This window comes from Lotus japonicus, chromosome 5, assembly GCF_012489685.1.
Source record: "Lotus japonicus ecotype B-129 chromosome 5, LjGifu_v1.2".
Lineage (NCBI taxonomy): Eukaryota > Viridiplantae > Streptophyta > Magnoliopsida > Fabales > Fabaceae > Lotus > Lotus japonicus.
This window is the reverse complement of record NC_080045.1, coordinates 8043390-8058350: the sequence shown is the minus strand read 5'-3', so window position 1 is coordinate 8058350 and position 14961 is coordinate 8043390. Positions and strand designations below refer to the sequence as shown.

The 14961-nt window shown below is 42.1% G+C and overlaps 1 protein-coding gene across 1 annotated transcript; it reads right to left on the bottom strand.

The window, feature by feature from the left end:
- Positions 1 to 2834: 2834 nt before the first annotated feature.
- LOC130719016 (uncharacterized) lies at positions 2835 to 3500 on the bottom strand. The gene has a single exon (XM_057569668.1). The coding sequence runs from the start codon at positions 3498 to 3500 to the stop codon at positions 2835 to 2837; it is 666 nt and encodes a 221-aa protein (XP_057425651.1).
- Between the last annotated feature and the right edge of the window lie 11461 nt (positions 3501 to 14961).

The following is a 14961-nucleotide window of genomic DNA, read 5'->3' as shown; positions in this document are numbered from 1 at the left end:
ATGGCAACCACGTTGTGTAATTCACTTCCCACATTTTTCTTCAACGCTTAATCTTCTGTGTTCTTCACGCTGTGGGAATTAAAAGAAACGTTATATCTTCTGCAATCACAAAGTTCTCTGCTTCACAGAGTTAACACTTAACAACAATGAATACATGGGTTGTAGCTACAAAAAAAGGGGATGAACCTTCCCTTTAATCATGGATTCTAATTCTTTCATAAACCTTCCTTCCACCCACATATCTGCTCTAACAATCACATAATGCCCAAGTACCCGCGTTCCGTTTCCAATTACAAACCCTTCTAATTAGGAGGATTTGATTAATCGATATAAATGTCATATTGAAGTGTTTGAGAAATTTGTGCATGTTTCACGCATGCAAAGGGACGAGGACTCTAATATTCACAACTGAATTGTAGAGATGTCAACTTGTCATGAGCGACCAAAAATCCATAAGAAATAAGAAGTGGTTAAGCATAACTATGTGAGAACTGTAACTCGTAATGAAGGTATTTCGGGAAAAATAGTCAGAATATTGGCCAAAATCTTGAGTTTGTTTTCATTGGAGATGGACATCCCAAAAAGATTCACGAATCCAACAAAAATATAATCATATATGGGTGAAATGCATCCTACCTAGTACTTGGATTCTTTCATCCCATCTAAGTTATGTCTGTTACTAGAGCTACATATGCCTTGGTCTGTAGAACTTTCCCATTGACCTTGAGGAAAGGTGATTTATGTTGGTTTCAATCTCTTCTTCCTCATTCGACTAGAAGACATGACAAGTTCTCTAATTAGCCTTTCCATCATTTCATCACCAACAAAGACTTGCCACACAATGGGGGAAATCAAACACAGAAAGCATGAGTCTCTTCGTGATTTCTGTACAAAGTTCTACAAAAGAGGCCACTTTGGTTTATAATTTAAATTCAAGGGTGAAGTTACATTTAACTTGTGAAGCAATAACAACGGGTTCTCATTTCATTTTCATCAACATAATCACCTCCATTTGATATGGAAGAATTTCTGAAAAGAGCTGCAAAGTATGTAAATATGGAAGATAGCTTGGTCGAATCAGTTCATCATGAGGCCAAGCATGATGCAAATTCTTGATTGATTAATCATGGTTGGAAGGATTCTCAATCTTCAAGGAGGAGGCTATAACAAGCAAAAAAGGGCGATGTGATAATTACATTACTTTCACACACACACACATATTCTTTGATACAATAAAATTTGATTTCTCAATTGGCCAATTGGCTTACGCATTTTAAATTGGATTACGCTTTTTAGATTATGCTACGCTTTTTAAATTGGCTTACGTTTTTTAGATTATGTTTTAACCTTCCTTGGAAATAACCGGTGTTTGCAGAATCGGACCGGACCGAACGGTCCAACTGGTAACCGGAACCTTGGCTGGTTCGGTCCTCTATCATAACCGGATTACATGGAAACCGGTTGAAAACCGTTTGAACCGGTCAAAACCGGAAAAACCGGTAAAAACCGGCTGCTAATCGGTTCGGAGATGGTTCCCCCTTTCTGGCTGGAGACCACCGTCGATCATGTCTTCTCCATGTTCTAACACTCCACTGGTCCTAACCACCCACGTTTCCTCACGATGCACCCTATTCTTCTCCTCTTTGTTGCAACTGTGTGAGGTTGGGCATGGAGCACTACGACGCTTCAACTGGTGTAGGCTGGAAGAATTAAATTAGAGAAGAGAGACTATAAAATGAAGCATTGTGGCGCTGCAATGGGTGTGGGCGGCAACTGCGTTTCTTTCTGGAAGAGGAGTATAGAAGAGACTATAAAATGAAGTGTGACATGTGTCTTCCTTCATTTCTTTGGAGTGTCTCTCCACTCTTTGATTTTGACAGATGACAATGAAGAAGTGGCCTTGATTTCACCTTTTAGCCGTTTGAATTTTAAAATGCCCCTATATTTGTTTCTAGTAGGTGTCAGATGCTACTAATAGTTCTACTTTTTACTTTTTAGATGATGGATTAATATTTTTTTTTCCGAATGGTAGCTCAAGTGGTAAGAGTTAGGGGACATAAGGGTGGGGAGGGGAAGGTCTAGGGTTCGAATCCTGGAAGGGAACTTTGAAGGAATTTTCTAACTTACTAACAACTAACCACTAACATTTGCCTATAAAAAAAAAATATGGATTAATACTTATACCCCAAAGATAAAACCACCGTGCAGATTACAAGTAGAATTTTTATTTAATTTCTTTAAATATAAAGTATGTAATTACAAATTATATAATTTTATATATTAATTAATTATCACTGGTTCAACCTCGGTTCGACCCCAGTCAGACCATTAAACCTTAAACCAGTGCCTCTACCGATTCAATGATCGGTCCGGTTATGCAAACATTGGAAATAATGTTTGCCATGTAGTAAGAGAAAACTACTCATCCTACCTAACCCTACTACGGTTTTGTTTTGGTTTGCACAAAAGTGATGCAAACTTCAACTTAAGTTTGGATGTTTAGGAACAGAGATATTTATCATGTCGTGTATGTTTACTATTCGAGGAGGCTGAAAATAAAGTAATATGTATTTGGTTTTTCACCCTAAAAGTTTCACATAAAATATAAGATAAAATAGAAAATAACCAATTTTAATAGCATAAAAATAATCTCAGGAAAGCTACTGAAATTATACAACATGACAAGTTTTTCAAGTCTAGTCAAATCAATAACAACCAAAAGGAAATTACAAGTCTTTTTCCAGTACAGCTAAATTAGTACACTGGAAAAATTCAATGAAATGAACAATGTCTAAAGGAAATTGTCTCAAGCAACATGATGTTTAATAAGAAAATTATTCGACCAGAGAATAATCTACCTCATCCCGCAGATTTGGCAAATACCAATCCTCCCAGTAAAGTATGGATCTCTTAGGAACTTGAAGTCCACGATCAAGCCTAATGTGGTTTTGCAGTTTTCCATTCCCTGAATACACGTTATATTCTGGAAATGCGCAGATAATTGAATACACAGTGTTGCTATCATATCCCCACCTTCTTGGGTTGCTCAATGCATAACAGTTTGCATAGGGTGAATAAAATAATGCTAGCTCACCCAATGTGTCCTGTTTGACAAACTCCATAGTTGAGAAGTCTATCTTGTACATGTTCAATATTTCTCCGGGCACAAAAAGGACCACTAAAAGATTTCCATCACAACTAACCAACCTAAAGTCATTATAAGTTATCGAAGGAGTGTTCTTCAGCTCTACAAATTTTATACTTGTAGAATTCAGGTTAAGTACCCCTATCTTTGCCTTGTTAGTAAGAACATATATAGAATTATGAAAAACCACAAGGTCCACAATCTGCAATGGATCTCCTTTAGTAGAATAAAAAGCCCAACATGAATTTTGGGATTGATAGACATTCAACCTACATGAACCATTAGAAAAAAACACGAGGACATATTCCTTTGAACCTTTGACAAAAGCAAAATGGGCGGTTACCCCTGTAGTCATCATTATCTTTCAGAGCTAAGGTGCTGATTTTCTTCCCTCTTCTGGTCAAAGGATTCATTAGCATAAACATATTAGGACCAGAAAAAATCAGATATCCACTAGAAGAACCAGAATAGGATAACCCCCAAAAGTTATCCATCTGAGCACTATAGGACATGTTGTCAGATAGGCTAACAAATGAAAGAGATTTTTTAGAAAATGAAGCTCTTTCAACAATTAATGGTGATTGAAATTCCATGGAGTTTTTCCAGTAACTTTTAAAAAATGACCTCCAGTCCTTGCACACTGCAGAAAGTTGGAATATGTCATTGAAGTTTAGTTTCTTGCAAATAATAACAAGAACATCCCAAGGAAGCAATTTTTTTGATGCTAGCCTTTTCATTTTGTTTCCTGTGCATCAAGGAAAATGAGAATCGTCAATAATTTATAACTTCAACAAAAGGATTACATAAATATTTGTTCATTTATCTCATAGTATCATGGCAAATGAGGAAATAAAGGAAGATTTCCCCCCCTGATATTATTGCATAGTCTCTCAACTTGTGTTTCTAGTCATGCAAAACATCATCAACTTATCCCTCAATTAGGACCCCATTATACTCATTTCCCTAAATCTAACATATAAAAACCGGAAATAAAACTCAACATAATTTGATGGCTAAATTGATGGATAAATGATTTTGAAGACTATGATGATGTTTGTATCTTTAGAGAACAAAATTAGGGATTTACTTAAATGTTAATCACACATCTAACTAATTCAAGCTCAATTTCTCATTCACTTGTTGTTTAACTTAAATTAACTAATCAACTGGGAGCACAACATGAATTTAAAAGAATTTCATTTCAAATTTTCAAATGAATTACCTTATACCCTACAAATGTGAGGAAATTTAGGACTGCTAATTAAAGTTTAATCAGATAACAGTAAGGGAAAACAGACATGGGAACCAAAGGGGAAAAATCATATATCAAACCTGGACGGGGCCGGACATAAGTATCCCTTATTCCCGCCCAAATCGAGCATTTAGATGAACGAAAGCAGCCATGGCGGGGTTTGTGGAACAACGTCGAAGTCCGCCCTTCTTTTGGATGGGTCCACGCGCCAGCTGGAAGAATTCCTTTAGTTTTGTCTTATATGTATAGAGGCTTGGGCCCCGATTGTCAGGCCCAAGTACAGAGAAAGTCCACGTTATGACCATTCCCTCTATAAAAGGAGAGGTCAACCCCTTGTAAAAAGCACCTTTCGAACATTTAATGAGAATATTCCTTTTGTGATATTTTTAGTACTCTGCTAGGGTTTACTTTCTGTCAGTTTCCGACGTCAGATCTCCCTAGTACGGAACATTGGCGCCGTCTGTGGGTCTTACTTCGATCTACTACTTGACATAGAAGGTGCGTTTTACGATCCATGGAAACTCGTTCGTGTGGTGTGGGCCGCCGCGATCATCGCCGGAGGGGTGGTCGTCACGGCGGCCGCGGCGGTGGACGGTTCAATAACCGCGAAGTACCTCAAGAGCCGGAGCAGGAGGCTTCTTCGGCGGGGGTTCACTCGGTGGTGCAGTCACCGGTCTCGTTGGTGAATGCAGCTCCAGGAAGACCTTCAGATCTGATAGCTAGATCAGATCCAGGAGTCAGGCGACGATCAGCGCCGCCTGAATATGTAAATCTGGATGACCTCAAAACCAGCGTTCCGAGAAAAGCGCCAGAGGTGGTGACGGGAATCACTCCGGCGGCCTTGCAACAAATGTTGGACACTTTGCAAAAAGTACAAAGCCAGAACGAGCAGTTGCAAGCCCAGGTGCAGTACTTAACTCAGCGACAAGACTATAAGCAAGAACAACGGCTCGATGCCGAAGACGTTGTTGAATTCCAGCCTTTTGTTCCCGCCATCACACGGGTGGGCATACCAAAGCATCTGCAAACGATGGCGTTGGACGCCTTTTCAGGCGACTCAGACCCCATGGAACACTTGCGTTATTTTAACACGAAAATGGTTATTGGAGGAGCAACAGATGAGGTGAAGTGTAGGTTGTTACCATCAACGTTCAAGGGGATGGCGATGCAATGGTTCATCCGTCAACCGCCCTTCTCCATTGACAATTTTACTAATTTGTCCACAAAGTTCTTAACTCAATTCTCCGCCAATAAAACTACCAAGGCAACCATGTTTGATCTTATCAGCATACATCAACAGCCAGGGGAGAAGCTCAAGAACTACATGGCGCGATTTAGTAAAATGGCGGTTCAACTGGAGGAGGGCAATCCGGATGTTTGCCTTGCGTCTTTCAAAAATGGTCTTCGGGCGGGTGATTTGAATCGGGACTTGATGAGGCGACCAGCAAAAGACATGATGGACCTTCGTGCTCGTGTTCAGGAATTCATATTAATTGAGCAGGATGATCAGAAAAAACAAGAAAGAGAGGAAGGACGCAAGCAAGCCCATTCCGGCGGGGTTTCGTAGGATAAACCTAAGGCGGGGAAGGAAACCAGGGTAGCACAAACCCCCCGTGTACCAAGACCGGGACCATATCAAAACTCCAAACCAGGATTTCAAAATACATGGCACCGCAATTCTCAAGGTCCCGCTGCAGCCACAACTGGTCAGCATGGTACTACGCCAGCTCCAGTTCCACTTACAAAGTTAAATGCGCCCTTAAGCACCATTTTAAGGGCCGTTGGGCAAACAAATGTTGTGCAGTACCCGCCACCACCGCGGCGACCGCCAGCTAATGTAGATACCAATAGGTGGTGCGAGTACCACAAAGCGTTGGGGCATACGACAGATAATTGTTGGAATTTGAGGCGGGAAATTGATCGTTTGATTAAGGCTGGTCATCTGGCAAACTTCGTTAAAGACACAACAACGCCATAAGTCGCTAGGATCACCCAAGGAGACAAAGGCAAAGGCAAGGAGATAGTGGAAGAGTTGGGCGATCCTGTTGGGGAATGTTCATCTATTGCAGGAGGATTTGGCGGGGGTGCAATTTCAAGTAAGGCTAGAAAACGCTATGTGGCGGCAGTACACTCAGTACATGAGGCAAGCGAAAGCGAGTGTTGGGTGAATCACTCCCCTATCATATTTACTCCTCAGGATTTTGCGCACGTGATTCCCCATGACAACGATCCAATTGTGGTAACAATCAGGGTTAACAATTATGTCACGAAGAAAGTATTTTTAGACCAGGGGTCTTCGGCGGATATCATTTATGGAGATGCCTTTGATCGCCTGGGGCTAAAAGAGTCAGACTTGAGGCCGTATAAAGGAACCTTGGTAGGGTTTACAGGGGACCGTGTCACTGTTCGAGGATATGTGGAAATACCAACTGCTTTTGGCGAAGGAGAGTTTGTAAAGAAATTTCAAGTGAAGTACTTAATCCTGGCGTGCAGAGCCAACTACAATGTACTCTTGGGACGAGACACCCTCAACAAGCTATGTGCGGTCGTTTCAACAGCTCATTTGACTGTTAAATATTCAGCCTGCAATGGAAAGGTTGGGGTATTACATGTGGACCAAAATGCAGCAAGAGAATGTTATCTAAGAAGTGTGGCGCTTTATGGGCGTAAGGCCGCCAAAGAAAGTCACAGAATCACAGAAATCTTTCCGCAAGAGGGATTCAGTTTGGATCCAAGAGACGATGCTGATGATTTCCGCCCACAACCTCTGGAAGAAACCAAGCAAGTGCAAATTAAGGATAAAATTTTAAAGATTGGCAGCAGTTTGACAAAGGAACAAGAGGAAAGGTTGATCACGCTGCTGGGTGATAATTTGGATCTCTTTGCATGGACCATCAATGATGTACCAGGGATTGACCCCAATGTGATCACTCACAAATTGGCTATTCGACCAGGGGCGACCCCAGTCATCCAGCCAAGGCGGAGAATGAGTGATGAAAAGAATAAGGCAGTACAATTAGAGACTGAGAAACTAATCAAGACCCGCTTCATCCGTGAGGTACAGTACCCGACATGGCTCGCTAATGTTGTGATGGTCAAAAAATCCAATGGGAAGTGGCGAATGTGCACGGACTACACAAACTTGAACAAAGTGTGTCCTAAAGATTCATATCCACTTCCCAATGTTGATAAGCTTGTGGATGGAGCGTCGGGGAATGAACTTTTAAGTCTCATGGATGCTTACTCGGGCTACAATCAAATCATGATGCATCCATCGGATGAAGAAAGTACAGCATTTATGACCAATCAGGCGAATTATTGTTACAAGACAATGCCTTTTGGATTGAAGAATGCAGGAGCTACGTACCAACGGCTCATGGATAAAATCTTTTCAAAACAAGTGGGCAGGAATATGGAGGTGTATGTGGACGACATGATCGTAAAGTCCGCCAGGGCTAGTGATCATGGCGGCGATCTTAAGGAAGCGTTTACTCAATTAAGAACATATCAAATGAAGTTGAATCCTGAGAAGTGTTCTTTTGGGATCCAGGGAGGAAAGTTCTTGGGATTCATGTTGACATCGAGAGGAATAGAAGTGAATCCTGATAAGGGAAGGGCGATCTTCGAGATGAAAAGCCCAACAAGTGTCAAAGAAGTTCAGCGTTTGACAGGACGAATGGCCGCCATGTCACGTTTCTTGCCAATGGCGGGTGACAAAGCGGCCCCATTCTTCACATGCTTAAAAAAGAATTCAAAGTTTCAGTGGACAGAGGAATGCGAACAAGCTTTTACCAAATTAAAGGAATCATTGGCCACATTGCCAGTACTTTCCAAGCCAACACCAGGCTTTCCATTAGTGCTCTATCTAGCAGTTACTGACAAGGCGGTGAGTACAGTGTTGCTCCAGGAAGAGGGAAAAAAGCAGAAAGTTATATATTTCGTGAGCCATACTTTACAGGGGGCAGAGTTGCGGTACCAAAAAATTGAAAAGGATGCATTGGCGATTATGAAAAGTGCGAGGCGCCTTAGGCCTTATTTTCAAAGTTTCCAAGTCAAAGTTAAAACTGATGTCCCCTTAAGACAAGTACTTCAGAAGCCTGATTTATCGGGGCGATTGGTTAGCTGGTCAGTGGAATTGTCAGAATATGATATACAATATGAGCCAAGGGGCCAAGTCACAGTTCAAAGTTTGATCGACTTCGTGGCGGAATTAACACCCACGGAAGGCGAGAAGACTCGAGGAGAATGGGTCCTATCTGTGGATGGATCCTCTAATAAGACTGGAAGTGGGGCTGGGATAACAATTGAAAGTCCAGACAAAATGATCATTGAACAGTCTCTAAAGTTCGAGTTCAAGGCGAGCAACAATCAATCTGAGTATGAGGCTTTGATCGCCGGCTTAAGGCTAGCCATTGAGCTGGGGGTCCAAAAGTTATTTCTCAAGGGAGATTCGCAGTTAGTGGTTAAACAGGTGAAAGGCGAGTATCAAGTAAAGGATCCGCAACTTTCCAAATACTTGGAAGTGGTACACAGATTGATGATGGAGGTCAAAGAAATTAAGATAGAACATGTCCCGAGGGGCCAAAATGAGAGGGCAGATGTGTTAGCAAAATTGGCGAGCACAGGGAGATTGGGCAATTACCAAACAGTCATTCAGGAAACCCTGCCTCGCCCGAGCATTGATTTGGTAGAAATAAAGTTGAAAGCAGTCAAGTCAGTAATTGAAGGCGAGCCTTCTTGGATGGAGTCAATCAAGATCTTCCTAGAAAACCCTCCAAAGGATGACAATGTGAACACAAGAGCGAAACGAAGGGAAGCCAGTTTTTACACAGTGGTGGATGGTGAGTTGTATCGGCGGGGAATTATGTCCCCTATGCTCAAATGCGTTGACACCAAGAACGCCCATGGAATAATGGCGGAAGTCCATGAAGGTGTTTGTTCAAGCCATATAGGCGGGAAATCCTTGGCGGTGAAAATTGTGAGAGCTGGATTTTATTGGCCGACAATGAAGAAGGACTGTCTTGAGTATGTTAAGAAATGTGAAAAATGCCAAGTCTTCTCTGACTTGCACAAGGCTCCGCCAGAAGAGTTAACAACCATGATGGCGCCTTGGCCATTTGCTATGTGGGAGGTTGACATTTTGGGACCATTCCCAGTAGCGAAGGCACAAATGAAGTATATCATCGTGGCGGTTGATTACTTCACTAAATGGATAGAAGCCGAGGCGGTGGCAACTATCACGGCCGCCAAGGTCAGGAGTTTCTTGTGGCGAAGGATTGTTTGTAGATTTGGGGTCCCCAAGGCGTTAGTAATGGATAATGGAACACAATTCACAAGTAATGTTACCCGGGAATTTTGTACAGAAATGGGAATCGAGATGCGATTTGCCTCTATAGAACATCCACAAACCAATGGGCAGGCTGAATCGGCTAACAAGGTTATCCTGAAAGGTTTAAAGAAGAAACTGGATGAAGCAAAAGGGCTTTGGGCGGAGGAACTACCAGGCGCTCTTTGGGCATACAACACCACTGAACAGTCAAACACAAAGGAAACCCCGTATCGTTTAACTTATGGGACTGACGCCATGCTCCCAGTTGAAATTGAAAACCAAAATTGGCGAGTGGTTCGGTTTAATGAGAATGACAACGGGGAAAATTTAATAGCAAATCTAATCATGCTGCCCGAGGAACAACGTGAGGCTCACATAAGGAATGAGGCGGGAAAAGTGAAGGTTGCAAGAAAATTCTCAACGAAAGTAGTGCCTAGAAAAATGAGGGTAGGAGACTTAGTGCTTCGAAAAAATACAATACCCGATAAACACAACAAACTTTCACCCAACTGGGGCGGGCCTTACAGGATTATAGGCGATGTTGGAGGAGGAGCTTATAAGTTGGAACAACTAAATGGTCAAAAGGTTCCACGAACATGGAACGCCTCTCATCTAAAGCAGTATTTTAGTTAATAGAAACAACCAAAGGTGAATGAAGCCGCACTCTTTTTTCCTTTCTTTGGAGAGGTTTTTAATGAGGCGGCATGTAAAAAGAATGGGACAATTGTTCTCATGTGAAAGAAAATTAATGAAAAGGTTATTTCAACAGAATCGCCTGTATTTTTTAATTCAATATAATTTATATTACGAGTTCATGCAATGCAAATCGTATCAAAGTATGCAATACTGCGAGTAAACCTTTCGGAATAAGAAAGTGTCGCCATCAAATGTTAAAAGCCTTGGCAATTCTAGTGGCCACTAGAAACCAAGCCTCGTCGAAAAATCGGCTAAGGTATGCAAACCAAAGTAACAACAAAAGTTGGTAACAACTCAAGGTAACAACGAATGAACTTAAAATGATATCCATTAAAAGTAAGGCAAAGGGGGCGACGCCCATACATGATTTGGAATGATGATAAAAGACAGGGAAATGCCCAAAGCAAAATTTTAACTTCATGAAATAAAAGAAGAAATTCAAGCCAGGTTCTCATTGTTGGCGTTGTTGCCCTGGCTTGTCCCAGCTTGAGGGTCTTCCTTCTCGTGATCCTCATTCTTGTGCTGCTCATTCTCATCCTCGCCATCTTCTTCAGGCTCACTTTCATCATCGAAATGGGGAAGGAGGTCGAGGCTAATGTCATCATCACCAACTACTTGACCATCCTTGATCTCCTTCAGCCACCCAATACGGGAAAGATCAAAGCCCGGCTCAACCACACTAATCTGCTCTTTGGCCGCCAGAAAGCCTTGAGCAAACTGGAGAGAAGCACGCCCCAAGATGGAAGCATTTAGGCGTTCGTACTTCTTTTCCAGTTTTTGGCACTTGGCCTGAACAACAGTGTGTTTGTCGTTGATAGTTTCTTTCAGAGATTTGGTCTTTTGAAGAAGCAAGTCAGAAGCCGCCAAGTCATCAGTTAACTTAGCACACCTCTCCTCAGCAGCCTTCAGGTTTTTGTTGGCGGTCTCAGCATCGGCTTTTGCTCGCTCATAGGCAGTCTTATAATCAGCCGCCTTCTTTTCATAACGGTTCTTGGTTGCTATCAACTCCTTCACGCACTGAGCCATTCCCGCCACAGTACTGGCGGCAGAGAGCGCATGATGGATCGCCACAGAAGCAATGTTGGGGGGGCCTTGACCAGAAACATCCTTGTGAATCCGGTTGTCAAAGGTATGATTCATAAAATCCAATCCGTTGAAGCGAGGATCAGATAGGTTCAGCAAAGGGGGAAGAGCCTCGCCACCAATAGCTGAGCTAGGGCCAGCTTGGATGAATGGAGTTGATGGGCGGTTGATCAGTGCGCCTGAATCCGGTTGAGGTGGCGGGACATTGTCATGCCCCTTCTTTTTCTCAGTCGGACGACCTTTTGGATCAAGAGTTGATTGGTGAAGAGGTTTACCACCAGCAGCGCTCGAAGTTTTTTGGCGCTTTGGGTCCTTGACGTTATCAGAGCCCGAAGTACCTTCATTCTTTTTCTTTTGCTCAGTCTCGGCGGCCCTTTTCTTCGCCGCCGCATCAGACTGGGCGAGGTATTCCTTCATCTTGATGGGGTTGGCATCAACCTTGCTTTTTCCCATCGTGGCTGCATGGAAAACATCAATTAGGCGAGGTACATGAACAAAAAGAAAAACAAGTTGTGCAAAAATTATAAACTTACTAAAAAATTGATTTAAAGTGCCGGATTTTGACGCTTCAATCAAGTCATGACCAGAGATTACTGGTAATGTGCGGAGGTAATCGGCGATGGCCTGCTCGGATTCATCCAAGGCGTCGTATGAAACGGATATTTTTCGGCGAGGGTTTTTTGTCCAGTAAAAGGGGAAGAGAGGGTTGTTATTGGAATCTCGAAACAAGTTATTCATTTCAGGCGACTCCATGACTTTGAAATATTTTTTCTGCCACACTTTGTAATGAGTTTTAAGGGCGGTGAATCGGCTCATGTTCTTGCGAGCCAAAAGAGGAACCCACTTGATAGATGTAGGTTTTGTGGTGACTGTCTTATAGAAAATGAAAAACAAGGGATAGGTGGGAGTGCAACTCAAATGTTCACAGAGAATTTCAAAACAGCGTATAAAGCCCCAGGCGTTGGGTTGAAGTTGACAAGGCGCCACGTTCAAAAAGGTAAGAACGTGACATATAAAGGGCGAGAAAGGGAGTTTGATATTCAAATCCAAGAAAAAATAACCATAAACAAAAAAGAAATCGGGCGATTCATCAGTAGGTTCCTTGCGTAAAAGAACGCAATCATCCTCGCCACAGGGAAGAACATTTAACAGGTGATCTTCGTTATTAGAGGTGGCGGGATTTATCTTTGTAAACCCTTGAGAAGATATTCGAAGCGAACTGATGCTTCCAAGGCTACCCCAGATGGAGCGCCAAAGACACTTATCTTCAACCAAATGCACGTTAGAACGCCATTCGGGTGAAGACAAATCTCCATTAGAGGAGAGAATAGAATCAACGGAGCCGGCGGGACCGGAATCCTCGTGAGTGGAGGGCGAGGATTGTATTTCGATAACGGTGGGGGCAGAAACTTCCCCCTCCGTAGAAGGGGAAGTGAGCTCTAAGGAGGAAATGCTAAAATTTTGTGTCGACATGCTGGGTAATTTCATAAAAATAAAAAAGAAGATGAACAGGTCCAAACACAAAGAAAGAAGAAGACACAGTGTCAAGAAAAGAGAAAGGGGAAGGACTCACCGGAGGAAGAAGCGGAGGATTGAGTAAAGATAACGTCGGCGATGGGGGAGCACCGCGCAATGACGACGGCCGGAGTGAGCAAGGTTCACCGGAGAACAAAGAAGAGAGTGAAAGCTACGATGAAAAGTTTTTTTTTTTTTCAGAGTAAAGGTTTTCAGAAAAGTGAAAAGTGAAAGGTGAAACGGGTATTTATAGAAGAAAAAGGAAGAGAGAGAATGAGTGGGAAAGACTGCGAAGGGTCGTGGGATCGTGGGATTTGAAATTTGAAAAGGTATGAAACGAAAAGACATAACTCCTCGAGACGCACAACTGCATTTATGGCAAATGATAACAAAATCCCGGAAAAGAAGGATACGTGCGTCAGTTGAAAAGACGTGATTGACAGGTGTGATAACGGCAATGTATCGACAAAGATAAAAATGGCGACATATAAAGGAACATGAAAAGGCGAGAAAGCGACGACAGGCCCATGACTACAAAGGATGGCGATATACTGTACAGACGTCTCGGCTCAAGGAACCTAAGTCTCATGCCACCTACACAAATGAAAGAACGACGACACAATTATCAGAAGAACGAGGTAAATGACAAAGGCAGGCGACGAAGCAACGTATAAAGACATTTCGACTCAACTTACTTAAGCCTCATGTCTTGGGGGCATGTGGACGGGGCGGGACATAAGTATCCCTTATTCCCGCCCAAATCGAGCATTTAGATGAACGAAAGCAGCCATGGCGGGGTTTGAGGAACAACGTCGAAGCCCGCCCTTCTTTTGGATGGGTCCACGCGCCAGCTGGAAGAATTCCTTTAGTTTTGTCTTATATGTATAGAGGCTTGGGCCCCGATTGTCAGGCCCAAGTACAGAGAAAGTTCACGTTATGACCATTCCCTCTATAAAAGGAGAGGTCAACCCCTTGTAAAAAGCACCTTTCGAACATTTAATGAGAATATTCCTTTTGTGATATTTTTAGTACTCTGCTAGGGTTTACTTTCTGTCAGTTTCCGACGTCAGATCTCCCTAGTACGGAACAAAACCCTAGTGATCGAGATCTCAAGCACCGAGAGACACTATTTTATGATCAAATTGTGAAAAGCACTCGCACAAAAACTACGAAGGTCGGCAAAACAAGATGTTAGAACTTCAAATGCTTCAATTATAACATAGATTCTGAAATTTATATGACAAACAAAGCACGCATAACATCAAAATAATTCAAATTAAAAGATTGAGGTAGATAGCATATAAAAAAGCATACCTGATGAAGATGATGATAGCGCAAGCCCCTCTGAACTATCATATCGCTCGCCGGCTTCTTGCCCGTTCCTTTGTCGCATCCCTAGTTTGTTTTTCATTCGCATAGTCTCGAACCTTCTTGTGAGTCTATTGATGAATTTATAACCCCTTTATAATAAAAAGGACATATTTGTAAATCTCATAACATAAAAAGAAAGAACGTCAAAGCTGATTCACCGTTGGTCACCTTATGTTCAACTATTGATAATTTTGAAATTTTAAAAGTTGATCGCATTTGGAATTGTCGTGAAACCAATGTTTTATAAATAGACTGGGTAACTAGTAAAGTCATATGTTAACGATTCAATGGTTTTATTGTGGTCAGTCCGTGCTTGTACTATTAATTATAACTCACATTTGATGATCCTATATAACATTGTTTAGAAGGTACAATTGGCTGCTAGGTAAGGCAACATTTGAGAACTTATTTTAGTAATCTCAAGAGGTAAATATTCTAGAAAGTGCAATCTTAACAAGAAAAAGAGTAGCCAATATGCATAGAAGACAAATGCTGATAGTTGACTAGTGATTACGACCTCATTAGCTATTGACGCAGAATACATGGGATGCTATAAAGTATGGTATTTTG